General features: G+C 39.6%; 1 protein-coding gene across 1 annotated transcript in view; it reads left to right on the top strand.

Annotated features, from left to right (window-relative positions):
• Positions 1 to 27,397, top strand: part of CSMD3 (CUB and Sushi multiple domains 3) — a 787,235-nt gene that overhangs the window by 406,472 nt on the left and 353,366 nt on the right. The window contains exon 10 of the mRNA XM_063131067.1: positions 4,941 to 5,062. Within this exon, the coding sequence (XP_062987137.1) occupies positions 4,941 to 5,062 (122 nt within the window). The remainder of the gene's footprint in view (positions 1 to 4,940; positions 5,063 to 27,397) is intronic.

Raw genomic sequence — 27,397 nt, 5'->3', positions numbered from 1 at the left:
ACCAGAAAACACATTATTTTCTTGGTGTCACGGGAATGTGTATTTTCCCTCCACTAATAGTCTATTTTTCAAGTACTTACTGGCATCCCTGCACTGAATTATATTATCCTAATATGTCAGTTAATGCCTTTGATTTGCATTCTCAAATGTCATTTTCTGTTGATAAACACATTTTGAGCAACAGAAAGGGGCCCACGTTTTGAATAACATATCCTCTGTTAGGTTTAAAGCTCACCAAAGGGCTAGTTCTGAATATGAGATGTCTGTTTTCTCATTGAGGTTTTACTATTTATAAAGGGTGAGAGGGGGGGAAGAGTAACTTCCACGTATTTGGAAGTGTTGGCTGCACATCAGTAAAATCTTAAACCCTATAGAAAGAAGATTGTTAAAAAAAAGTGATTCTGTGGTGGAAAATAGATCAAAAGATCCAGAACAAAACAAAACAAAAGTTGTTGGAGGTGTCAAATACTAATGGATTGCTTATCCATTAGAAATATATTTCCACTAGAAATATAGATCCTGTTCAGACGACACACTAAGCCATGGTTAAGCATTTTGAGCTAAACATTATGGCTTAGATAAGAGTGTCATGTGAACCATTCCTAACCATTGTGGCTACATAACCACAGTTTAAACATGTCCACTAAACATTTGCTGAAAAAGGGTTACTGGCCTAACCATGGCTCAGGATGATTTCTGAACAGGCCCATAATGTTGCACCATTTCGATGGATTTTCATCTGAACCTTTACCATTTCTTATAATGGCTTAAAAGGAGTCTGGAAAATCTAAAAAAAAAAAAAAAACACCTACCACTACCTTGTTCTGTACCTGAACAAATTACTAGTATACCTTAGAATTTTATCTTTACCCATGACTAGATGGTGCACTAGACTCTGTCAGAACAATGAATTCAAATGACTTTAAATGAACCCCAAGCTGTGCAGGTGATGCTCACAGATAAGTGGCACCATTAATGGAGTTAAAGGGCTGAAACTTTGGCACAAGGAGCACAGTAGCCTACATCTTTCCTGGTATGGCTTCCTTTTGTATAAACTTTAATATATTTGTCTGAGTCAACTTGATTATCAATGCTAGTTTAGTAGAACGGTCTTATTTGTCCTGCTAAGTCACTTGGGATCTGGAAGGTTAGTCATTTGTTCATTCTTTGTATTTGGTGCTATTTATCTCTTAGGATGAAAGAGACTGAAAGTGCTTTTTTGCATGTCATTTAATCTCAGGCTCCTTGTGCCTAGTATGTTTATTCTGAAGTAGGTCCTACTACATACAATGAAACTTACTGTCAGGCAAATCTGACCAGGAAAACACAGTGGTACCTATTTCAAAGTAAACATTTATATGATCCGGCTGATGTTTCAATTTTGGTCAAGAGGTAATTTTCTTTGTCTTATTTGCATAATATACAAAGTTCCTATCTGGCATTACACATGTAGCTGATTTCTATGTGGGAATGTCCTATATAAATGGGGTGTGAATATCTAAAATCCTATAAATAGGTGTGTGTTTATTGTTGCTACCATCCTACCCTTTATATAACATGTAATCCTTGTGTTTGTCTCTGGCCTTTTCTACACCATAGAGGGAGAGGGGGGGAGGATCTCGCAATATCCTGATTGTGATTTCCTCCACTATTGCGATATCCTCCACTTAGACCACATGCAGGTGTGACATCCTGGGAGGAGGGAGGGTGTCACACCCACCATTTTTTTTAAAGGAGGTGAGTGCACGTGCACTGCAACTAAACAGAAGGTTTAGGAAAAAAAGCCCCGACCCCACTCCCCCCCACCCCCAACTCTTCCTGGCCTGGTTCCTTCCCTCTACTGATCCCTGCTATTTGCGGGGAGGAGGGAAGAAGCTGGGACGCGCAGCCACACCTCCCATGGTCTTGGGACGATCCTGGGACTGCGGGAAGAATCGGGTTTTCCTAGGGAGTACTTATCCCTGAGAAAACCCATTCTTGTCCCTCTTTCCTCCCGGGAGTCCGTGACCAGCCTGGATTTTTGGGCTGGTGTAGAAACGGCTGCTATCTCATCCCAAAAAGATAAGCAAAGAATTCACAAGCAGTTCTTGCTATTATCTTCAGCCAAAATTAAAAAAAAACTCAACATTATAAACCACACATTTATTTTAAATTTAATAATGCAAGAGTATCAGAATAATTTATGCAAAGGCTTTTACATAAATCTTGATCTGTTTACACTAACAAAAATTTCGTTATTATATTTTTAGATCTAATCTCTGGATTCATAAAATGTATTTTTTCTTTATTAAAAACCTGCAGTTGCTACATAGTATAACAGATGGAAATGACAAAAGTGACTGTGGGGCATGATTTCTGAATATATTATTTTAATTCATATAATATCTGAAATCCTTTATAAATAGCATCAGTGTCAAAGATAAATAAGGAAAAAGCAGATCTTAAAAAGAAACAGTTGATCTTTCATTTGTGGATGAAGAGATGAAAGTATGGTTCATATGCATACTATGTGTTAGTACTTTTCTAAAATGCTGTAGTATTTCTGGTAATCTAAATCACAGCTTAATATTATTCTTAAAGAAATTGATTGGGCTTATGGTGTTTGTTACTTGCATCATTAAGCACAGAGTTATGAAGAACATCAAACACCTATAGTTCTCTGGCTATGGTAGGCCTTTTGCTTTGCTACTACTTAATTACTTGGGGGGGGGAATCAGGAATAGCATACAGCAGTTAGTTTGTAAGTTAGGGTGACCATATGGAAAGGAGGACAGGGCTCCTGTATCTTTAACAGTTGTGTGGAAAAGGGAATTTCAGCAGGTGTCATTTGTACGCATGCAGCACCTGGTGAAATTCCCTCTTCACTACAAGAGTTAAAGCTGCAGAACTATACTAGAGTGGCCAGATACAAAAGAGGGCAGGCTCCTGCAGCTTTGCCTGTTGTGATGAAGAGGGAATTTCATCAGATGCTGCATGCATACAAATAACACCTGCTGAAATTCCCTTTTCTATGCAACTGTTAAAGATACAGGAGCCCTGTCCTCCTTTTCATATGGTATATCTCTACATCTTCATTTATACCCATTTTTACCCTTTCAAAAGACCTGATCTCCCCTTCCCCAGCCCCTCCCCCTTTACTATCAATCTAAAATTCCAGCTATTCTCTTTATCTTGCTAAGTTTATGGGTTGGAAACAGGCTCCAACATCTGATATGACATATGCAGAATTATTTTTGTATCTGTTTCCAGCTTGTCCTATTTTGTCAGTTTCACATCAGCTGTGATTCAGAGAAATACTGTTTTCTTTTTAATTTTTTATTAAAACAATAATAAGAAATGTACAGAATAAATAACACATCTTACTCATAATTAATTTCTATACATACATTCAGTCTAATGATAATAACGAATGGTGTCTTGGAATTTATTATTCAAAAATTGATCCAGTTCTCAATAAACCTACTCTCAAATATCTGATTCTCTCTTGCTTTTGTAAAATAAATCATTTCCATCACAACAAAAACATCCCATAGCCTGAAAAACCAATTAAACAATGAAGGAGCAATACTCTTTTTCTAATATGATGCACTAGAAAATTTAGCTGTTATCAACAAATTAATAGCCATCTCTACATCAGAGATTTTTACATGACCTTTTACAATTCAGAAGCACCCTTAATTTTACCATTTGTATTTTATAACCCTTTATAAACTCAATGGCCTGGTTCAGACAAGACGCTAAACCATGCTGCTTAACCACAAAATGGTTAACGGAATGCATTGACCTTAATGCATTCCATTAACCATTTTGTGGTTAAGCATATGGTTTAGCGTGTTGTCTGAACCAGGCTAGTATGATGCAGAATCAAACTCCAATATGATTTTGTTTTAGTGTGAAAAATATCCATATAGTCCACACCTTGCTTACAGATCTCCAACATCTATCATGAGATGCTTGTTGACATTCTCAACTTTAACAGTCAGGAAGTTATATTGATTCTCCTTCAGTAAGACCTGTCCTGTTATATGCTTGATAATTATATCTTTAATTATGCTTTCCACTAATTTACACAGAACAGATGTTAAGCTAGTCCACAAGTGGACATAGCTTAGGCGTGTGGGATCTACTTTGTTTTTTTACTAGACCCCTGAGGTTTACCGTCTGGATCCAGATGCAAAATAGTTGCTCAGGCAAGCAGACATATGGTAAGAATTCCAGAACAGAATATCTCTGAGTACCTGCTCAGCCCAGGAATTTGTGATCAGAACCAGAATTAACTTCTCTACAATCTCCTTATCTTCCTTTAGTCCTCATTTAATTTCTTCCAACCACTTTCCCAAGCAGTTTTCTGCTTTTGGTGTATTTAAATAAACGTTTGTTGGTCTTAATGTTGTTAATAGCGATATGCATTTCAAAAATTTGTTTTTCTGTTTGGCATTCCTTAGCATCTGTTTACATTTCTTTTGTGCATTTTTCATTTGGTTACATGATGCATCCAGGGCAGCTGGGAAACATGGAATCTCTGTTTTCCATGGCTACCAGTTTCCCCAGATACTTTGCACATACATGGCTCCACCTTGGGAGTAATAGCCTGCTATGATCTTCAGGCAGTTTCTGGTAAGTAATATGAAGTGGAGGATACTAGAAAAAAGGCCCTTTCACAGTCTGAAGCATGCACTGCAGCAGGGTTTAGGTTTCTAGGCCCTGGTATATGCTGATGATTGGCATTAGCAGAGCTCAGAGCCTTCTAGAGGGCTGTCTGTCCATAGATCCTGGATGGAACTATGAGAGGTAGATCTTCAAATTCCTTATTTTTGAATTCAGCAGACATTCTCATGCACATGGAACTGGGGGTCAGAGATTTTAGGTGTAAATATTTGATGAAATTACTGTGATATGATGTTATGTAGGAGGCATAACAATGATTCCTTCTTTTACAGTAAAAACCTGTGGATCTAATCTTCAGGGACCTGGAGGCACCTTCACATCTCCCAACTTTCCATTTCAGTATGACAGTAATGCTCAGTGTGTTTGGGTTATCACAGCTGTCAATACAAACAAGGTAAGTTCAAATATAAGAATGTTTTAAAAACCAGTGTCAAATGACAATAGTCACTAATAGGATTTTGGTATGCATATCTGTATATTATAGAGATTTTATGATGGACATCTCTGTAGAATTGTGCAGGGTTCCTGTGGTTGGAGGACGGGTGGAATTGGTTGCACTTGGTGGTGGTGAATGGAGCAAGAAATCACTTTCATTTTGGACTCACCATAGGAATAATTAATTGAGTTTGATTATCATATGTAACTGGTTCAAGGCTTAGCCCTTATTTTTTGCCTTTATCTGCTTTAGTGGATTGCCATGGCAGTTACTCTCCAAGGACAAATACATACATTAGAGTTAACAATGTATAATGGATTTTGCTTCAGGGGTAGTCTTGCATCACTAACTTTCCTAGTTCTGCTTGGCATGTTCCAGAGATGACATATTTGGCTCAGGGGTAGAAATAAAAGTGGATGTACAAATAAGGTTGTTACAAAAACATTCTTAAATGTAACTTTGCCATGTTTATTTTTTTCTGAAACATCTAAGCCTCACTTTTGAATAATATCTATTTCTTTTTAAATTGCATGAGCAGGTCACAATAGATCAATAGACCAGCCTTTAGTTGACAAAAAATTTTTTTGGGGAAAAAACTAATCTAAGGTACAAACACAATTTTCACATGAAGGTAGGGAAGTACAGTTTTAACCCCACCACACCCCTTATTTAAAATAGAAACATGAAAATATATTCTGGAACTTAACATACCTTTGTGGGTTTCGTCAATGCTACTTTTAAAACAATATTGTAGAAAGACAGTTTATATCATAACATAGGGCTCATCTGCACCAAGCAAAATATTCCACTATGGAAGCAGTATGAAAGCGGTATATAAAAGGCAGGAGCCACACTACTGCCTTATAGCGGTATTGAAGTGCACTGCAGGATCTACACTACTGCTTTATAGTGGTACTGAAGTGCACTGACAACTATTGGGGCTCATGACACATCTACACCAAGCAGGATATAACACTATGGAAGTAGTATGAAAGCAGTATATGGTATGTGACAATGGGCCCCCACAGTTGTCAGTGCACTTCAACAGCTATAAAGCAGTAGTGTGGCTCCTGCCTTTTATATACCAAGCTATATCCTGCTTGGTGTAGATGAGCCCATAATCTACTGTTTAGCATTTTGTCAAACAATGATAGCAAGCCAAGTCTACACAGACATAGTCATCACTACTCAAGCTGGCTGCATCCTGCCAGGGATCCACCTCCACCCCTGTTCTTATGTACCAGTGAGCTGTTGCTGCTTATGTGCCTGATTCTGGTCATACTTGATATACACCTATATTCTCTCATGACTCTAAGGATGATAGTAATCCCCTTGATTCAGTCTTTGGACTTGCTTGCATGTAACAACAAGCTTATCAGGAATGAGTAGGGATGCCACGAGTGCCCAGCTGGAACCGGGAGCCTGACACACACAAACACACCCACACACCACACCCACACCCACACACCCCTGGACCTACTTGGGTGCTCCTAGCATGAGCGTGGACCTCCACCAGAGTGCTTGCAAGGCCCCAGAGAGTGCTCAGCATCCAGCCACCCTTGCGTTGAATTTGCACACTTCCCCTTCCAGTCAATGGTGGCTGCCATTGCAATAAAGGGGAAGTGCACAATTTATGGCTGCCATTGATGTAGGAAAAGGAAGTGCGTGATTTTGGCATGCAGGTGGGCGGCTGCCGAGCACTCGCTACGGTGAGCACAGGTGAATTCTCCCACACCTAAGAATGAGCATGTGGGTTGCTGCAAGCTGTTGAATCACTTCCATTTCATTTCTTCTACTAGCAGGAGCAGCTGAACAACCCCTGTTTGCTTAGCATTATGTCTAAATAGGAATCCATAAGTTGTTCATATGAATCTAAGAAGAGGCCTGGTGGATCAGAGCAAGGGTCCACCCAGTCCAGCATTCTGCTCACGCAGTGGCCAACCAGCTTCCCACAGGAAACTCACAAATGGGACATGAGTGCTACAGCACCCTTCTGCTCAAGTTCCCCAGCAACTGGTGCACATAAGCATACTGCCTCTGATATTGGAGTACTCCATCAGGCGTATAGTTCCTCACTTAACCAGCCAGAATCATACACTAAGAAATATTTAGCTGCGCCCACTAGCTGGAGGTGCTAAACGGGAATGAGCAGATAGTATGCACTAGCATGCTTGCTTGAACTGGCCCTTTTCTTTGTGGGAATACCATAACACTCATGCTGGATCCTTTACTGGTTTCTGTTTCTGAGTGGTAGAAGCACATTCACAAATGTGGCCTTGGAATTAGAAACTCAGGTAGGATCTACACTAGTGTTTTAAAATGGTTTATAACACTAGTGACAACTGTTGGGGTCCAGGACACACTCCATATACAGAGCGTCATCACACGGGGAAAGTTTGTGTTTCCATACCGTCACTTCTCCACACCTTCTCATTCTTCCCAGAGGTGAGAGAGGAAGTAAATAAAGACTATGTGGGCCATTCAGAGGCTGTTTTTATCATGCGGCTTTTCCTGGACACCGCAGGAGATCATGGCACATTCCATTTTTTTTTTTTAAAAAAAAAAGTCAGATTAAAAGGGTTCCATTTTGTGACAGAAAACAGGCTAGAAGGAGCAGGAGGTGCATGGGTGGCAAATGGCATCTAAAGGACTTACACACATCCAGAAGTCAGCAGTAGTGAGTGTGTGATAAAACACTTGTCTGATGAACCTCACAGTTTTCAGTTTGCAAAGTATCATACCCTGCTTGGTGTAGATCTGGCCCCGGTTTATCTACAGCTGGGGGTGGGTGAGGATATAGTCTCCAAACTACTTCCCTATGAAGCTAGAATGCTAGTATCGGAAATATCAACTTGATTTTCCCAGTGGTACCCATTTTATTTCCTGCTCCTATGCATATTTTTCAATCTCAGGAGTAAGTCCAACTGAATTTAATGTGGCTTGTTCACTCTGGAGGTGGCTTCCAAAATGTATTGTAAATAATAATAACAATAATAAATCAATAAACTTAAATACAATATCAGTGATTAATATTAATTTAAAAAGACCACAGTTAAAAAGGAAAATATACTTAATAAAATTTGTAAAAACAACAATAACCCTCTGATGAAGTTCTGAACAACATAATAGAAATATGTGTCACTTCACATTGTTGATTGCACAGATGATTACTTATTAATCTTCATAGCACCTTTGCTTTGGAATAATACTGTATGTATTGTACGATGTGTTTGTTTTTAGCGAACCCTCAATTATTTGGCATAATTGCCAATTTGTATGGTCTTTTCTTTGATTATATTTATGATGGCCTTTGGCTACACAGCATGGTTTCAATCATGATGGTGGCATGTATTGACTCATTATGAGAGTCAGATTGAACAAAGAGTTTTGATGAGGTGGTCAACAACTTCTTTTATATATAAGGTTGTATAAGAGTCAGGTCGTCTTGGAAAAATCACAAAAAACAAAACTAAAGCCACAAATAATTATTGTATTTCCCATGGCATATAATTAACTCTTTCATTGACTATAGTGTTAATTCCATAAATATGGTTTGGAATCACTTCTCACATCAGTATGTGTTTTGATGAGGGACTAAATAATTGTATGCTGTAACCCCCGGAATGCAATCTTATTTAAGGAAAAGTTACTTCACACCATTTATTTTAGTGAACATATTTGTAGACTCAACCCTTTCATGCTGAAGAACAAGTTGGGACAAAGTCATAACATTTTGAAACAAGGCATCCCAAATAAAGGATATGAAGGCAGGAACTTTGAAAATAAACAAACTCAATAATTTGTTATACAAATAAGCTACTGCAAAGTACGATAAGTTCAGTTTTCTGGAAAACAGCAAAATGCCATTGCCTAATGTTATTGAAATATTTATGTCTCTGAACTACATTTCGGGTAGACAGGTTAAGGCAGGTGGGGAAATGTCACCTCTTTCAGACACATACATTTAGGCTCAGTTCACATGTCACAACAACCCAGGGCTTTTTTAAACCCTAAGTTGTTGTGAATAAGGCAGGAGCAAAAGTGTGTGCTCCTTACTGCAGATAACTACCCCAGGGATGCCATATCTGTGGACTGTTAAGTATGACATGTCAACTAGGATTTCTGTGTTGTTGAGGGAGAGGGTTTCACCATGCGTTACAACTGTGGGTTTGCATGTCACACTTAACCCAGAGATAGGGCATCTCTCAGTTGTTTTGCTCCTCCCACTTGAATCACAGAACCATAGTATAGTAGAGTTGGAAGGGGCCTACAAGGCCATCGAGTCCAACCCCATGATCATTGCAGGAATCCACTTTAAAGCATTCCTGACAGATGGCTGTCTATCTGCCTCTTGAATGCCTCTAGTGTGGAAGAGGCCACAACCTCCCTAGGTAGTTGGTTCCACTGTATAGAATCAAAGAATAGTAGAGTTGGAAGGGATTAGGTGGCAGGAAACCGCATATTCACTCCTAATTTGTTCCACGAAAACCCAGGGTTAAAAAACAATCTGTTTTGTTGTGCTGCGTGAACCCGGTCATAGACATACTCACACATACAAACCTCCAAAAACTAGCTTGAGAGATTTAAGCTGACGAGTTTCTCATATAGTAAAAACAAGGAGCCGAAAAATGAAACAGTGGCACTGACCATATTAATCTGTGATTTATTGCCGATAGGACAGAAATGCCCAATTCTGCTGCTACTTTTTATGAGCACTTCTTTAAAGGCAGGCCATAAAGTGGATACTGGCACACTCTCTCAGAACTTTTTCTATTAATTTTGGTTCAGAATTCTACAGAGACAGCAGTTTTTTAAGATCCAAGAACTAGTTTAGATGTTTTATTTATCTGGGGCTTCTCAGTGGTGCATCACGATGTGCCAGGCAGCATAATGTTTCTGATGACTTCAGCAATGTTACATTAGATATCGGGTAATTCTCTGGCTACTCACATTGGATTTCGACAAGTGTAATAAAACATTTCGAATTGTAAAGTGTTGATATACATTTGTTTTTTTGAGTTAGGTGAGATTTGTATTCATCTTCAAAGGGAACTTGTATTCTAGTAAACATTTAAAATCAATTCAGTGTGACTTGTTTAATGTACAGTTCTGATGTTTCAAAAGTTATATTACACAACGGCCTGGTTCAGATTTCCAGAGGAAGAGGAGTCACTCCGCCCGTTTCTATTTCCAGATATTATGTTTGGGCCTAATTATCAAGGGGTCCATCTAGTGTAGCATTTTGTTCACAACCACCTGCCAACAGAAAACCCACAAGCAGGATATGAGTGTAACAGCAACCTTCCTCCACCCACACATGTTTCCCAATAAATGGTGTACATCAGCATACTTCTTCTGACACTGGAGGTAGCATATAGCCATCAGGACTAGTAGCCATTTGTAGCCTTCTGCTCCAGGAATTTGTCCAACCCCCTTTTAAAGCCATCCAAATGGCTACGTTTTGTGGTAGCAAAGTCTATAGTTTGACTATGGGCATGTCTACACCATAGGGTGTAGAGGGAGGGATGGGGAGGATCGTGGACTTTCTGGCTTCCGTGATCCTTCCCCAGCATCTAGACAGCCGCATGACATGCTGGAAGTATGTCACAGCTGCCATTTTAAACAACAACAACAGAGAGGAACACACTTGCACTCCAATGCAAAGGTAAGGGTTTTTTTTTTTTTTTTTTTTAAAGCAGCATGCTCCCAACCCCCCAACTCTGATGGTCACGGACTCGGGGTAGGATGGGATGACCCGGGAGCAGCAGCCACACAGTCAAGACCACAGGTCCATAGAAAAGTCAGGTTTTCCATGGTTCCCTATATCCCGGGGAAAGTCCTTGCTCGTCCTGTGTTACCCCCAGGATCCCCTGTGCATCATGTGCAGAGGGACAATCCAAGGACTACCCTGGGATATAGGGCTGGTGTAGATATGCCCTATGTGTTCAGAAGTACTTCATTTAATCTGTCCTGAATCTCCCACCAATCAGCTTTATGGGATGATTCCCTTTGGGTTCTCATATTATGAGGGGGAGAAAAATGTCTCCCTGTCCACATTCTCCACAGCATGCATAATTTTGTACCCCTGTATCATATCTCCATTTACTTGCCTTTCCCAAGCTAAACGTTCCAGCTGTTGTAACCTTCCCTCACAGGGGATCTGCTCCAGCCCTCTGAACATTTTAGTTTCCCTTTTATACATTTTCTCCAGCTCTATCATTTTATTTTATTTTTAGTTGTGGTGTACCTAAATGGCACATAAGAACAAGCTGCGGTTCAGGAGAGGAATGAAAGTAAAAAGTTCTGCTGCATGTGTGTTTCTCTCTGTAGTTCTGTGATTAGGTTATTGTGGGGAAATGGGTACTGAAATCTGATAAAGTATGGCACAAATTAGCTTTCTGTGTTGGTAACAGAGCATTACCTCTGAATATAGTTATAGCGAGTATGTTGTTGTGAGTCTAACAGATGTTTCCTAAGACAGCCAAAACCTGGAATGGAAGATGGGGTGGGGGACTCAGGCTGAGACATTTTGTTCTGTATTTAACAATGAATACCCCACCCCAATCCCAGATTGGCAGAAATTGGGGAGTGTGTATACTAAGCATATTTTGAAAGATGGTCAGTGTTCCATCAATTATAACATTTTGAATCTTCTATTTATGGTTCTCCCATTTTGTCTAGATGTAATCCTGTGAACATCTTAGGTGATATTATTATTATTATTATTATTATTATTATTATTATTATTATTATAATATTTGTATTCTACTTTTTGCCCAATGCTGGGCCTCAAGGCGGCCTTACAAAGTTTAAAACATATGTTGGGGGGGGAACAAAACCATAAACGTTTAAAATACACAACAAAATTATAAGACATTAACATAGATGGAGGGCCAGATTATTCTCCAAAGGTCTGCTGGAACAAAAAAGTTTTAGCCTGCTTCCGAAAGCCCATCAAGGAGGGAGCCAGCCTAGCTTCCCCGGGAAGAGAGTTCCAGAGCACTGGAGCAGCCACCGAGAAGGCCCTCTCCCATGTTCCCACCAAGTGTGCCTGTGAAGATGGTGGGACTGAAAGAAGGCCTTCTCCAGAAGATCTTAAAGCACGGGCAGGCTCATAAGGGAGAATACGTTCTTTGTTATCAACCATACTTTATTAAAATAGCTATAAGCAGAAATAATATGGCTTTTGGCATACTGATATGAATGTCTAAATCCTGCAGCTGTAAAACTTTTCAGCAATTTTGACAGTAACAACTCCTTCCTTTTTTAGGTTTGTTTTTATTATTGAATGCTAAATCAGCAATACATTGACCTTCGACTCAAACCATAGGCTTACTGCCCCTGATACTGGAGGTACCATATAAACATCAGTAATAGTAGCCATTGATAGCTTTCTCCAGGAATTTGTCAAATTCCCTGCTAAAGCTCTTCAAATTGTGGTAGTGAATTGATTTAACTATGCACTGTGTGACAAAGTACTTGTGTGTTGTAGGAGGAATCAGTAAATAAGACACAGACACAGAGCTTGGGTTAAACTTGGGCCTCTTTATTTAAAATTACATAGCTACATCCCTCCCTGGATCTTCATGTGACAGTGTGGGAATTAATTCTGACTCAGGCTACTTTGCCTGTCATTATGGGCAAGCCACACTCCAAGTCAGAAGCCGGTTATCCCAGCTCCCTACTTATCCGTCACTTTGTAAGCGTGGGGAGACCGCCCTATTTCACCCCGCTCGCTGCCATAACGACAGTAAGTAGATGAAACCGGAGGGTCTTCAAAGGCACACCATATCCTGACACGTGAGCTGTGGAGCCCCGCGGAGCAGGCCGTCTGGATATGCCAATCAATCACCCTAAAAGGGTGTCAGTTTGCTTACTGTCCCTAGCTAAACTTATCCAATTCCCGCACATCCCTGCCATTGAAGGAAACCAAGCCTCGACTTAGGTTCCCTTCCCCCACCCAGGGAGGCAATCCCGCAAACCCACTTGAAGATCTTGTAGGAAAATATCATTTCCTACATCAGAGAAATGCACACCATCCGCCCTGTACAACTCATGTCTGGCTGCTGTAATATCAGGATGAGGGATAACCCATCCCTGTTTATCCTGTAAAAATAACCTTAACTCCCTATTAACTTTTTTAACTGCCCTTTTTAGACCTTGGGCATCCCATCCTTCACACCACTGGCATCAAGGCAACATGCTGGACCAGAGGATTCTTGTATCTGGCCAACGCTCCCAAATGAACTCAAAATCTGCCTGGGCCTGCAATATAAAGGCTTTCCCTTTTAGGAGCCCAAGGTCATTGCCCCCCAGGTGTATGACCAACACCTGTGGCGGGCCCATTACAACATCAGCACGGAACAACCAATGGCATAGACTGCCCCATCTCAGCCCACGCCAACCGACCCATTGGATGGAGGCTTCCAGACTGAATCCCAACTGCGTGCTCACAGTGTCCTCGATACTCTACGACAAGCCCAGAACACCATGCTGTGTCCGCAAATCAATATTCTCAGGGGCTTTGGTTTCATCCCAAGATCTGTCAAAGAAACAATAACTATTAACGTGAACTGAAAGGGCAAACTACCTACGCACATAGGTCTTGAATGCCCCAGATTGCCATCTTCCAATGCTCTTTGGCATGTGCATCTTCTACTATGCCCTTAGGCCACTTTGACTCGTCATCATGTCTCAACATATGTTTCTGGTCTATTCCCTCCTTGTCTCCATTTGGGCAATCAGAAGCATTTTCATCATCATCCCTAAAGAATTATCTATCCTGAAATGGAAGCTTCCCAGCTCCTGGCAGCTTTACCCAGGTGTTCAGTTTAAAAGCTCCTTTAAACACACACACACACACACACACACACACACACACACACACCAATAAATCCAAACTATAGTTGGTTCTGAAAATCAGATTTTCACTGTAGGAATAGAAGAGAGGTTCTAGAGAGGCCTTACACAGACAGTTTAGTACAGGTCCACAGCAGATGGTGTCTGTTGTGGCTGGGGGAGTGGAGGGCATGTCACTGGAAGAGCCAGAGCCAAGGGGTTATCATGAGCAGAGCCATTATTTAAGGCATAAACAAAAGCAAGGGAGCATTTTAAAAGATGAGTGTACTGGGAACAGGGTGGATTTGATTTAAATCATGATTTAAATCACGATTTAAATCACTACTCAGAAAGACATGATTTAATCATGTGATTTCCCCCCCCCCCCCGCAAAAAAAGTGCACTCTATTCTTTGATCTTTTTTTAAACTTAGCACTTAAGAAGTAAGGAGTTGATTCTGTGTACGTAGATTTGCAAAGGAACAATGGGATTGTGATCTCTGCAGACACAAATTCACAGTTTTGAGAACTGTAAAACCAAGCATCAGTGGTAATATCTTCTAGATAGAAAAATTGCCCAATAATCTTACAGAAACCTCAGGGAGAGCATGACATTGTGAATGGATTAATGGAATTCATTTACCAAAAAATTTAAACATCGCATGAATATACAGCCTCATGCTACATAATTAAAAACTAATCCTTATTTCATGAATAACTTTTGGACTATAATATATCTTAAATAGAAAACTATCATTAGATAGATTTTTCCTCAAAAAGCATTTTATTTAAAAAATCCGATTTAAATAAAAACAACAACTGGTTTTTTTATTTTTATTTTTAAAAATCATTGATTTTTATCCACCCTGACTGGGAATATGGATATCATAGAAAGCCGCAACCGAATCAAATAAATTCAAATACCTGTGAATCCGACCTGTGACTTCTGCAGCAGACTGGCTTTTCCCAATTTGCATGGATTCCAAGGACTTGCAGACTGGATTTTACTTTCTGGAATTGTACGCAAATTTTGTCACAGAAAAATACATTAAAAAAAAGGAAAGAAAAGTATATTTCCCCATATGATAAAGCATGAAAACATACATTTTGGGGTGTATACTCATTTGGGGAGCGTGATTTGTGCAAATATCTGCAAATTCTAGAAATGTCATAAAATCTGATTCCGCTAATTAGTGAATGATGGAACGAAAGGCATGTGGCATTGTGGCAGTCTGCAAAACACATACAAAAACTGTGCATCCCTAATTGAAAGTCAGTGTAGTGCAGTAGTTAATGTATTAGCTTTGGATCAGGAAGTTGTGAGTTCAAATCACAAAGCTGACTTTGGACCAGGTTTAAGTATATGTAGTGCCCTGAGCTTTGTGGAAGAAAGCTGGGGGTTAAATATGTTTTTTTTAAAAATACCTTATTGTGAAGAAAAACCACAGTTCATTCCTCCTGCTCTACTGTTGGATTAGCTAATCAGCACAGACACTCATTGGGCCTGTTCAGAAGACACCTTATACCCTGCTGGTTAAGGCTTTTGATTAAGCAGCAGGGTTTAAGGTGTTGTGTGCAATGTGTTTTGCTAAACCCTGGTCACTTTCTAACCCCAGTCTGCAGCGGGTTTAGCAGCTCTAACCATGGCTTAAAGTGTTGTGTGTGACAGCATGGCTTGTGGTTCGTGCTAACCCCAGAGAACCACAGTTTCACTAACCACAGTTTGTGAAGTGTCATCTGAATAGGAACAGTGGCAAAGTAGAAAGTTAATCCTCATTGGCATAGATAAGATTTTCAGGCTTACTGCTTACACTGGCCAGATATTTGGTGTACTTTTGTCCTTCTGATTCATCTTTTTAGCTCTTCTCTCCTTTGTTGTAATCCTAAGGAAAATTGCTCTTCTAAAACTAGTATTTTGCATTGGGAAAAAATCTCCCCAGGACTAGTGTCACAGAAGAAAGGGTTAGATTCTGTCTTCATCCCTGTTTTAAGCATAATAGTTTTCAATCCAAATTATGCAATTTGCAATTTTAAACACCTGTACATTAGATGCAAAGATGCATTGTCTCATGTAGCTTGGGCTGACTATAAGGCCATAGCTAGACCTAAGGTTTATCCCTGGATCATTCAGGGGTCAAACCTGTTCATCTAGGTGACACACAGGGGATCCAGTGCTCAGGCAGGGGCGAACCCTGGATGATCCCAGGATAAACCTTAGGTCTAGCTGTGGCCTATGAATCTTTTCTCAGTGTTGCATGGCTTCAGTGATATCATAGAGGATTCATGTTTGATCCCAAGAAACATTACAACTCTGCTAGTGTCTCTTGACCTTGCATTATTACCCAAATGTACCATTCATTCATTTTCAAACCCAACTTGTAGTGGATCAGGAACAGCCTATGAGGCTAATGTATGAGGAATGTAGGCCTTTTTACTCAGGTAAAAAAGGCACGAAAGGCTACAAGAGTTGCTTCCAATTTTCTTTTAAGTCACATTTGTCAGTTCCATTTTTTATCTGTTTACCGAGTGTTACAAATGCCTGCTTCTAAGGAAAGGCAATTTCTCAAGAATTTTTCCACATTGGTAACAATGTAAGGAATTATTGATCCCATAGCAAATGTTTAAAACATGGTCAAAGGGACTGCAATGACTTTCATATCAGTTTCTCTAGTTACGAGGCAGAGAAGCTAAATAAAAGCTAATTCTGGAGGAAGAATCCCGTGGGTAGAAGTCAAATGCTGACTATGACTGATTAAAATATAGAAATGTCCAAGATATCATCAAGTCCTGCATCTTTCCAAGGTTGCTTTCAGAATTTTTTGCATTCTCTGTCTTGTTTTGGTGGTGGAAAATTATCTATGAGTACTAAGAATAGTGAGTCCTACGCAATTTCAGCAGCATTTATGGCCACATCTGAAAGATTCCTTGGCACAGTTTTTGCCCCCAAAGTGTTAAGTTGTCATTTATTTATTTATTGTTTGATGGGGAGGGGGGGAGCAGAATGACATTTGAGATTTATAATAAGATATTTCTTATTCAGCTGAAGTCTATATTGTTGTCCTTGCATTGCCAGGCAAGTAACTTTCTATTATCCCAGTCCTTTTATCAATTTAAATGTTGTTTGAATTTGCCAATTTATACTTATTTTTGACTTGTTTATGATATTGTATTTTTTGTGAAGCATTGCTGAAAATGCAGTATATAAATTCCTAAAATAAGTTAAATAAATATATTTTATATGCAAATGTAGGGTCATGATGTTGATGATGATGATGTTTTAGAATATGGGTATACTGCTCCATATCTAAAATAGATTCCAGCATGGTGAACATTACGAATAAAATAGTAACAAGATAAAAAGATTAAAACGGTTCAATTTAAAACAGAATACCAATAAAAACAGTGGCTGGTCAGTTGAGGAAGGTTTCCTGGAATAGAGTTGTTTTCAGGAGGCACCGGAAGCAGCCTAGTGTTGACACCTGCCTGACCTCCAGGGGCAGAGAGTTCCACAGAGAAAGGGGCCACCACACTAAAGGCTCTTTTCCTGGTGGACTCCAGGTTTAAACCTGCTCACTAACCATTTATCGCAACATAATTAGTGTGTCATCTGAACAAGCTTAGTATGATTTAGAAGCTTGAATGTTGGTTCTTTTATTGCGAAAACATCCAGAAGCAGGGACGGATGGCTGCTTTCCTTTGTGCACACAGATAGCTGTGATCGCAGCCTACATCTTCTACTTCCTCTCCGTAGTCCTCTTCCCACTGCAGCTGTATTTTTAAAAATTGTTTGATTTGCAATACTACTACAACACCAAAAGCACACAAAAAGGAGGACAAATTCATATCATAAAACATATCAATTTATAGTAAACATTAACCCCTCTCTCGATATAGGTGGGCGGGAGAGAGAGAGAGAAAAAAGAACACAAAGAAGGGAAAAGGTATTTAACATTTCCATTTCAAATATCTATGTTAATATAACCAGTCTATATATCAAAATAACCACCATACAGCTTTGATAGTTGTAGGTGATATTTATTTATTTAATTTAAAACATTTATATCCCACCCTATATCATTAAGATCTCCAAGCGGTGTACAGATAAAAGCATACAGTATAAAACAATAAACATGCACAGTTAAAAACAAATTAAACCATGAAGTAGCAAGAGCACTGAGATCTTCAGTCCATCGAGTGATAGGTGGTGGGTATTTTTCCTTCCAAGCTTGAAGAATTAGTTTCTTTGCAACTATAAGGGCTCTCAGTATCCACTTTTTAAAATGTGTGTGTACATCCACTATTATTAAAACAACAATGTAGCTTTCCAATTCCTCATTTCATTAATCACTGACCCTCTGAACATCTACTTTACTACGGCCTTAGCTAGACCTAAGGTTTATCCCAGGATCGCCCCTGCCTGCTCCCTGGATATCCTGTGTGTCATTTACATGAACAGGGATGACCCTGGGACAATCCCGGGATAAACCTTAGGTCTAGCTAACGCCTACATTTCAAAAGACTTTGATGCATAGCTATTGCAGGATTACCTTTCTGTATGAAACCAATTCCTCCAACAGTGCAGGGATTGCTGAAGCACTCATCTCTGATGGCTCATATATAGACTCCAACAAATGCTGAAGCTGAGTGTACTGCCAACTAGCACTAGATGGTAAATGATATCTAATCTGCAATATAGATTCTGCCCAGTATTGTGGACTGTTTCCTCTTGCCTTCTCCCCTTTCCAGAGCCATGTTCTCCTGCCCTGACATTAAGCATTGTTTCATGTTACATGTACACTAATGCAAGCCATGTTTGATGCAAACTAGGTTCTCTTGTAAATTGGACATTACAACCATGGTTACTCAGAAGTGGTTTTATAAACATTGGCATCAATGTATTCTGCTTGTTATTAAGCATGGTCTTCATTGTTGCATATACAGTATGTGTTGTAGTAAATCATGGCTGACATTGAGAAGGAGGGAGGGAGAAGGAAAAAATATGCACCTCCCACATTTTGTACAGAGTCAGTGTTATATTTGCTGTAACCCAAAGAAGAGTTAAAATGAAGAGGCCGTTCTTGGGAACAAAATAATCATTATCATCATCATCACCATCATCATCATCTTGGGTTAAATCCAGACTTAGTCATACTTAGGCCATGACTAGACCTGCCGATATCCCAAGGATCGCCTCAGGATCATCCCTGTGTGTTCACATGACATACAGGGGATCCTGGGAGCAGGGAGGGATGATTCCTCCCTTGCCCTTGGATATCGGCATAGCCTTTCCCCCTGCTTTTCCTGTAGTCTCGGGATGATCCCTGCGGGCGTCACAGGTTTTCCTGGCTCCTCGCGAGGAACTGCGAGGAACCAGGCATGGAACACAATGCTCCTCAGGAGCTCTGTGCCCATCGGGGGTGGGTGGGGGAGCAGGAATTTTTTTTAAAAAAACTTATATTTGGCGATTGAGCGTTCATGCGCTCCTTCTCTTTTAAGAAAACAAAACCAAAATGGCGGACGCGACATCTTCTTCCTCCTAGGACATCGCATGCCACGTGTAGACAGAGGGGGAGATCTCACGATAACCATATCACGAGATCCTCCCTCTTCTGTTGCGCTAAACATGTAGGTCTAGCCATGCCCTTAGACTTATGACTTACTTAAGTCTCATTCATGTTAATGATTATAATATAAGTTTGATGAAGTCTGGATGCAATCCATTATCCCCATTTTTTTTTCTGATTATGCCCATGGAGGTCAAGCAGGTGCCAGCACTAGACTACTTCTGGCACCTCCTAAAAACAACTCTATTCCAGGAAACCTTCCTCAACTGACCAGCCACTGTTTTTATTGGTATTCTGTTTTAAACTGAACAATTTTAATAGGCTGTTTTAATCTTTTTATCTTAAAGAGTAATGAGATACTACACCCACTTTTTTCCTGGAGGCTAAAGAAATATTTAAAGCAGCAGCTATTTTGTGAATGAAGAAGTATGATATACTGAAGAAATATTAATTTTCCCCGATTATGAATAATTTAGAGTGTTGATAATATTTTATATCCAAAGAAGAACATACCGAAAGAATTATTTAAGTGGTAAAAGTATCCTGCAGTGTGAAGATAAAAATTGTTTGATTTATTAACATTTCCTATCATGACCAACAAAGACAAAACTCATGTATTAACATGAAAGCAATAAATCACTATTGAGTAGCATAGCCACATCAGAAAAATAAATCACCTGTTAAAAATCTTCATAATTTTCAAGCCTTCTGCACATTAGTTTTCTTTTAAACAACTGAATTTAACCTTGTGCCCTCATTTATTCTTTCCTTCACGTGCAATCGTTCGTTTTTCTGTTACCATATTTCAAAGTAACATATTGAATTTACAATCTGTTTCCAAGATGCCATTGGGACATTTTAGATTACTCAATGCATTTGAAAATAGCCCTCAACCGCTTGAACAAAATGTATGTATTTGTATACAGTTTCTCTCATCGTGATATATCTCATTTGAACACAGGTCACTGGCAGTACAGTAAGATTCATAAACTTGCAAACACTGCTTTGCAAGATGCTGTCTAAAGCAGCCAATTCCAGTAAGCCATCACAGTCTGTCCTCTTATACCGACATGCCGTCTGTGACATGTAATTAAATAAACTTTACCATTCTGTTCACAACTGCAGGGTGCCTGTTTTTTATATGAGGCTCAGGAAAGCGGTCAGAAATGTCATAAGTAAGAGTTTCAAAAGACTGACTAAAATGACATTTCAGAAAACACAGCCTCTTACAGTGCCAAATATTGCGTATTGCAGTATAGCGCCATGGCAGGGTTCGTCATTGAAAATATCTTTGAATCCACATTGCATTGCAATAACAAAAATATTCATCCTCACAGCTGTGGAGCTGAAATTAAAACTCAACCAAAGGAATATGCTTCAGCATCTGGCCTTGGACAACTCCTCTTTCTCCTCAGTATAACTAAACAATGCAGGGTTCCATTATATATTATCACAAAATAGCATAAAGCCCATGTTGCCATGGGCACTAGTTGTTCTGCTCCTTTCCCGCTACATCACAAGTATTAGCACTTCAGAGGTATCTTTTAAACAAAATAATCCTTAAAAAAAACCAATGTGACTAATCTGGCATAAGTGGATTATAGATTATGGCTCAAAACATCTAGTAAGTCTTTTCTTTGTTTAATGCTTGTTCGAAACATCTATGTGCATCTGATCTGTATTTTCTCTGCTACATAGAATGGGATTCAATTATTATTATTATTATTTATGTAGCGCCATCAATTTTCATGGTGCTGTACAGAACAAAATAAAACATGGTGAACCCCAATGTTGACTTTATTTATTTATTTATTTATTTTAATATGACTCCATGGATGCTTCCAAATGAGGATTTCATTATACAAACATCCTGTACCATTTATATGATTTTATGGAATTTTATCCAGACATTGTCTTCCACAATGCATTTTTTTGATTGTGCGCTCCAGGAGCTGTCCCTCTGGAAACAGCTGTGTTTCAATTTGTTGTATTTCTAAATTGGGTTCAAACTGGATTTGAAGTATTATTTATTTATTTATTTTGCCACTAGTGTAAGTTTAGCCCTAAAAGTCTTTGTTATGAAAACATTTAGACAATCACTAAAAAGAAAATGTACTAACAACACACAGGCACAATTGCTCAGTTCTTGCTGCAATACCTGGAGGGAAAAGACCTACTCATGTTCTGCTCTCCACACATAAGCCTCCTCTTTGCAGACATTAAGGCTGCCATCGTATACATGCTTACTTGAGTTCCATTGAACTCACTTGGATTAACTTCTGAGTAAACATGCATAGGATTGCATTGTAAATGAATGCAGAAGATGCAGATAATACTAGGAAAATCCCAGTTGGTTCAGTATAACCCTACAGTCAGTAACACAGCCCTGGGTTCTAATATTGGAACAATGGGAGATATTTGTTGACTTTGTCTATTGTTGTGAAGTTTTGGACTGTGCACCCAATGGTGTCAGATATCTGCAGAGATTCTGAACATTTTCTACACATGCATGCATTCCTCCTGCTGTTTCCCCCTTTTGATTGTGCTGGGGTTTGCATATTAATTCTCCAGTCCTGGAACATTTGCCAACATTTGCATGTTATCTATTCTTCATGTGAAGGCTACAGAGTGCAAGGATGAAACTGGCAAAGTTTTCTCTTACCAGTGTATTGATTCCTGAGTAATCCCTTCACTTTGGAGGTGATTGCCAAAGATTGCGATGTTCCTTGTCAGTTCGGATATACAGAAAGGCCTCTTCCCAGCTCAAGCTTCTCAGTTTGACCTTTCTGGTGAGGAATAGATAAAGCACTACATTATGCTTAAGCGGGAGTTTTGTACAATGTATGAAAAGAGCAGGGGTGAAACTGATGTCAACACTGTGATAAGTTTAGAGAGGTGCTGTTCCACTGTTGGAGGGAGAAATTGACCCCTTGCAAATTTTACCTATGCAATGCTTTACTAAAGTATTCATTACGCGTAACTGTTCTACAAATCTACATGATGATTACTATTAACAAAGGAAAGGACTCCTTCCTCCTGTAAATAATCAGGGCATTTGAGCTGGCCAATCTTGCATTTATAATAAACACTGAATGAATGCAGCTCAATCATACTAAAGTGATTTTTACCAAAGCTGATTACATCTGCAGGAACACATTTGAAGAAATTAAATTAGCTTCCTGACTGTTAGAGCAGTACAACAATGGAACCAGTTATCTAGGGAGGGCTCTCCCACAACTAGAGGCATTCAAGAGGCAGCTAGACAACTATCTGTCAGGGATGCTTTTGGGTGGATTCCTGCATCGAGCGGGGGGTTGGACTTGATGGCCTTTTAGGCCCCTTCCAACTCTACTATTCTATGGTTCTATGATCATTTCTATTTATGGAATTATTATCATGAAAGCATTTCTTAGAGATCTGATAACTATATTTTCTAATGGCATAGGCCCATTCTGCTGATCCTGTTGCATACATAAATGTTTACTGTTGCTTGGCATAGCTAAAGTGGTTACTTATGAATATCAGACTAATGGTTGGTTCCCCACTAGCCATCTTCTCTAAAAGTGACATCATTTGTTCACTAAGTTTTTATTAAGAATCCAAACAATATCACTGCCAATGTTGTTATCCTATCCATCGATGGGCTTATCTGCCATGGATTTGTCTAATCCTCTTTTAAAGTCATTCAATGTGATGCTCATCACTACCAATCTGGATTATTACTCATGTGCATTGTGTTAAATGCATGCTGCTCAAATCACTCTTGCTTGGTTCCTCCTGCCAGTGGAAACCACATTAACCGGAACCTAACCAGGAAGTAACAGTTTAGTGTTATGCCCAACTCTGAATTGGAACTCCTAGTATGTCTCTTTCCTAACAAAAGGGTCAAACCAAGCCTTTTTAAAATAAAATGGGGGGTTTCTGGTTTCTGGCAGAGCAGGAGTAATTGGACAGCATGCACCAGCACACTGCTAATTACATACCTGGAAGTAAGGTCGATTAAACTCAGTGGGACAGATTTCTGAGTAGACATGATTAGAACGGTGCTGTCAGTCTCAGGTGGAACTTTATAGTGCATTTGGCAAAGGTTTGATGCACAGCATACATCTAGGGCTGGATCTAAACTATTGCTTTAAAACGCTTTATAACAGTTTTATAGCGCTTTAAAGCAGTTAAAGCGCTTTATAACTGTTATAAAGCGCTTTAAAGCAGTAGTGTAGATCCGGCCCAGGTCTGTATATATTACAGAATGCTGTAATTGTTTTAAACTCATTCCTTGGCCAGTCCTGTTCCTTGGGTGTTCACCTCTAAGCTAGATGGAAAACATTTCTCAGAGGACAATGCATTTGTCCCCTGCCAATTCCATTATTATTCATATCTGGAAAGACTGCTGAAAAGAGATTACTGTTCCTATTTTAAAACTGGATTTTCCTTGTTGTCCATTACATTCATTTAATAATTCTTCTATATACTTACAAAAGTAGTTACATGATTCATATCCTTCACAGGGTCATTATATCTTTATCATTATATCTGTGTGGAGTTCATATTCCTTAAATTGTTGAAATGCATCATACATAATGCATTATGTATCTGTAGGTCTGTCTGATATCTATCTATAAATTACATATTGTGCCATCTAGTTCATCACCTGTTTCAAAACAACAATGAAAATCTAGTGTGTCAATAAAACATCAAATAACATATAACTGTAATCCCAAAGAGACAACACAACTTCAATCCTAAACATAACACATTACACTGATCTGGTTTTCACAACACAACAACCCATAAAATATAGGCCACAATGTTGTGCAAACTGACCACAATGGCATAATTGAGGGTTGCTAACAACAAAAGCCCATGAGGATTAATACACTTCCAGACAAGACAAGACCAATGGCAAAAAGGGTGTTGACATAGTGAAGTGTTGCCAGAAGTTGCACGTCCTTTTGTGCTGCAAAGGCTGCAGAGATACATGCTGGAAGTGGGTGAGGAAGATAGAAGAACCAATGACCTGCAAAAACGATACTGATTCCAGGTTTTGAAAGGCCCCTGGGCAATGTAAGAATGCAAGAAGGGGCATGTTGGATCAGGCCAAAGAACTATCTAGCCTAGCATTCTGTTCTTACACTGTCCAATCCAGTGGAGGCTGGTGGCTCTGATATTTTGAGGATAGGGTTCAGCACCTTGGATAGCTCCTTGGTGTTCTGAAACCTTGAGTGGATTTATTCCTACACTGACATCGGAACCAACAGTCTCCACCGGTACAGCGAGATGCCTAAAGGAAGCCCACTAGTAAGACATAAGTGTAATAGCTCTTCCACTTGTATTCCACACCAATTGGTATTCAAAGTCATACTGCCTCTGGTAATGGAAGTAATATATAGCCATCATTATTAGGAGTCATGGATAGCCTTATCCTCCATTAATATTTCTAATCCTGTTTTAAAGCCTGGTCTCTAGCAATATAAGAGACAGAGGGGGAAAAATTCTTGCTATCCACTACTTTCACATCATGCAGAATTTTATATAACTTTATCCTGCCCCCACATAGATTTATATAGAGTCCCAAATGTTGCAACTTTTCCTCATAGTGGAGCTCCAGCACATTGGTCGTTTTGTTTAGCCTTTTCTGCACCCTTTCCAATTCTACAATATCCTTTTTAAGGTGCACTCGCCAGAACTGTACACAATATTCAAACAGATTTATATAAAGGCAATGCAATATTGGAAGTTGTATTTTTTTAATTCTTTTCCTAATGATCCTGAACATGAAATTTATTTATTTATTTGTTTTATTAAAACGTTTGTATCCCACCCTATATCACTGAGATCTCAGGGCGGCATACAGATAATCTCAGAGCGGTGTTCCTTTTCCATAGAGCTCCACATCTACTATGACCCACAAATCCTTTTGCTGGTCAGTCACTACCAAGGCCATAGCTAGACCTAAGGTTTATCCCTGGATCGTCCAGGGGTCAAATCTGTTCATCTAGGTGACACACAGGGGATCCAGTGCTCAGGCAGGGGCGAACCCTGGATGATCCCAGGTTAAACCTTAGGTCTAGCTGTGGCCCAGGTCAGAACCCATCAGTGTCAGTGTATAAATGAAGTTGGGATTTATTTTACCCCAGTGTGCATCACTTTACACTTGCTTACATTGAACCAAATTTGCCATTTTAATGCCCATTCCTCCAGGTTGGAGAGATCTTTTTGGAGTTCATTGATGGGCTTTTTTTTTTAAAAAAAAAAAAAAAACACCTCCCAAATAATTTAGTTCCACCAGCAATCTGGCCACCTTTTAGCAATCCCAATTTTTGGACAATGTTTATGAAATTGCATACATTATAAAGGTATCTCTAGGCAAGAAATGTGCAAAACCAGGAGGATAGGTGCAGGGTCTAGAGAGTTGGCCTGCATGGCCAAAAGATCAAGAATACTGGGAGTAGTCCAAATCATTTGGAGGGCACTAGGTTGGAGAAGATCATGTACATATGGAAACAGGTGGTCTTTATCCCAGCTCAAAGCCATTTAGGACTTTATAGGTAAGCACCAACACCTTATGTTGTGCCTGGAAACAGTCTTGTAACTATTTCAGTTGATACATAACAGATGTAACATGGGCAGAAAAGCAAGAAAGCAATCTGACCACTGCATTTTGCATTAGCTGTAGTGTCCAAATGTTCTTCAAGTGTAGCCACGCAGAGGAGATGAAGGCATGGATCACTTAGGGTTCATCTACACCAAGCAGGATATTGCACAATGAAAGCGGTGTATAAAAGGCAGGAGCCACACCAAGCAGGATATAGCAGTATGAAAGCGGTATATGGTATGTGTCAATGGGCCTCAACAGTTGTCAGTGCACTTCAATACCACTATAAAGCAATAGTGTGGCTCCTGCCTTTTATATACCACTTTCATAGTGCAATATCCTGCTTGGTGTAGATTAGGCCTTTGTCAGATCTGCCTTCTCCATGAAGGAGCACAACTGGTAGACAACCTCGTTCAGCCCAAGGGCCAAAATCAATTTCATCTAAGCTATCAGAAACTACATTTCAGTGATGAGCTGGGCCGCAGGCAAATAGGGTAAGACTAAAGGGGAAATGGGTAGGGCCAAAAATACCCCCCCCCAAAAAAATACTATCATGTTTTAGTTTGAAGCTCTTATAGCCAGCCAATTCAACCTTTTAGAAAAAGGGAAAACAACTGCACCAAATTTCAGTTTCAATATACCACCAGCTAGAACAGTTTTCAATAATACTAGTATGAATGATCAGATATATTAAAGTAATAATGCTTCCCCTCATGGGAACTGCTTTTTAAGAAATTACAGTGGAAGTGTTATGTATCAATCTAACTAAAGAGTCATTAGAGTGTATTGTGTCTTAAATATTGCATGTTTGATTACTTGGAAGTACTAGGCATCCTGAGCCCAAATCAACTGACAGTTCTAACATATGCAGAATATTCATATCAGCAAGTTAAGGAGGACCCATTGGGTAGGATATAGACTTGCAATCAGGGAGTCCATTCATGCCAGATACTGGGAAAAGGCTTTCCCCTGTTCCAATTTCTCCTTCTTCCTGCAGCTCCCTGCCCCTTCTCAAAAGTCTACTCTAGAGAAAATAGCAGGGGGGTGGGCAAATCACTGCAAATTGCCTTTTCATAGAATCATAGAATAGCAGAGTTGGAAGGGGTGGATAAGGCCATCGAGTCCAACCCCCTGCTCAGTGCAGGAATCTACCCTAAAGCATACCTGACAGATGTCTGTCCACCTGCCTCTTGAATGCCTCTAGTGCGGGAGAGCCCACCACCTCCCTAGATACTTTGGCTGTAGACTTCTTTCATCATTCCATGTGGACAAACAAACCAATATAACAGAACATACT

Source organism: Elgaria multicarinata, chromosome 7 (assembly GCF_023053635.1).
Source record: "Elgaria multicarinata webbii isolate HBS135686 ecotype San Diego chromosome 7, rElgMul1.1.pri, whole genome shotgun sequence".
NCBI lineage: Eukaryota > Metazoa > Chordata > Lepidosauria > Squamata > Anguidae > Elgaria > Elgaria multicarinata.
Note: the sequence above shows the minus strand (reverse complement) of the source record. Positions and strands in the feature narration are given on the sequence as shown.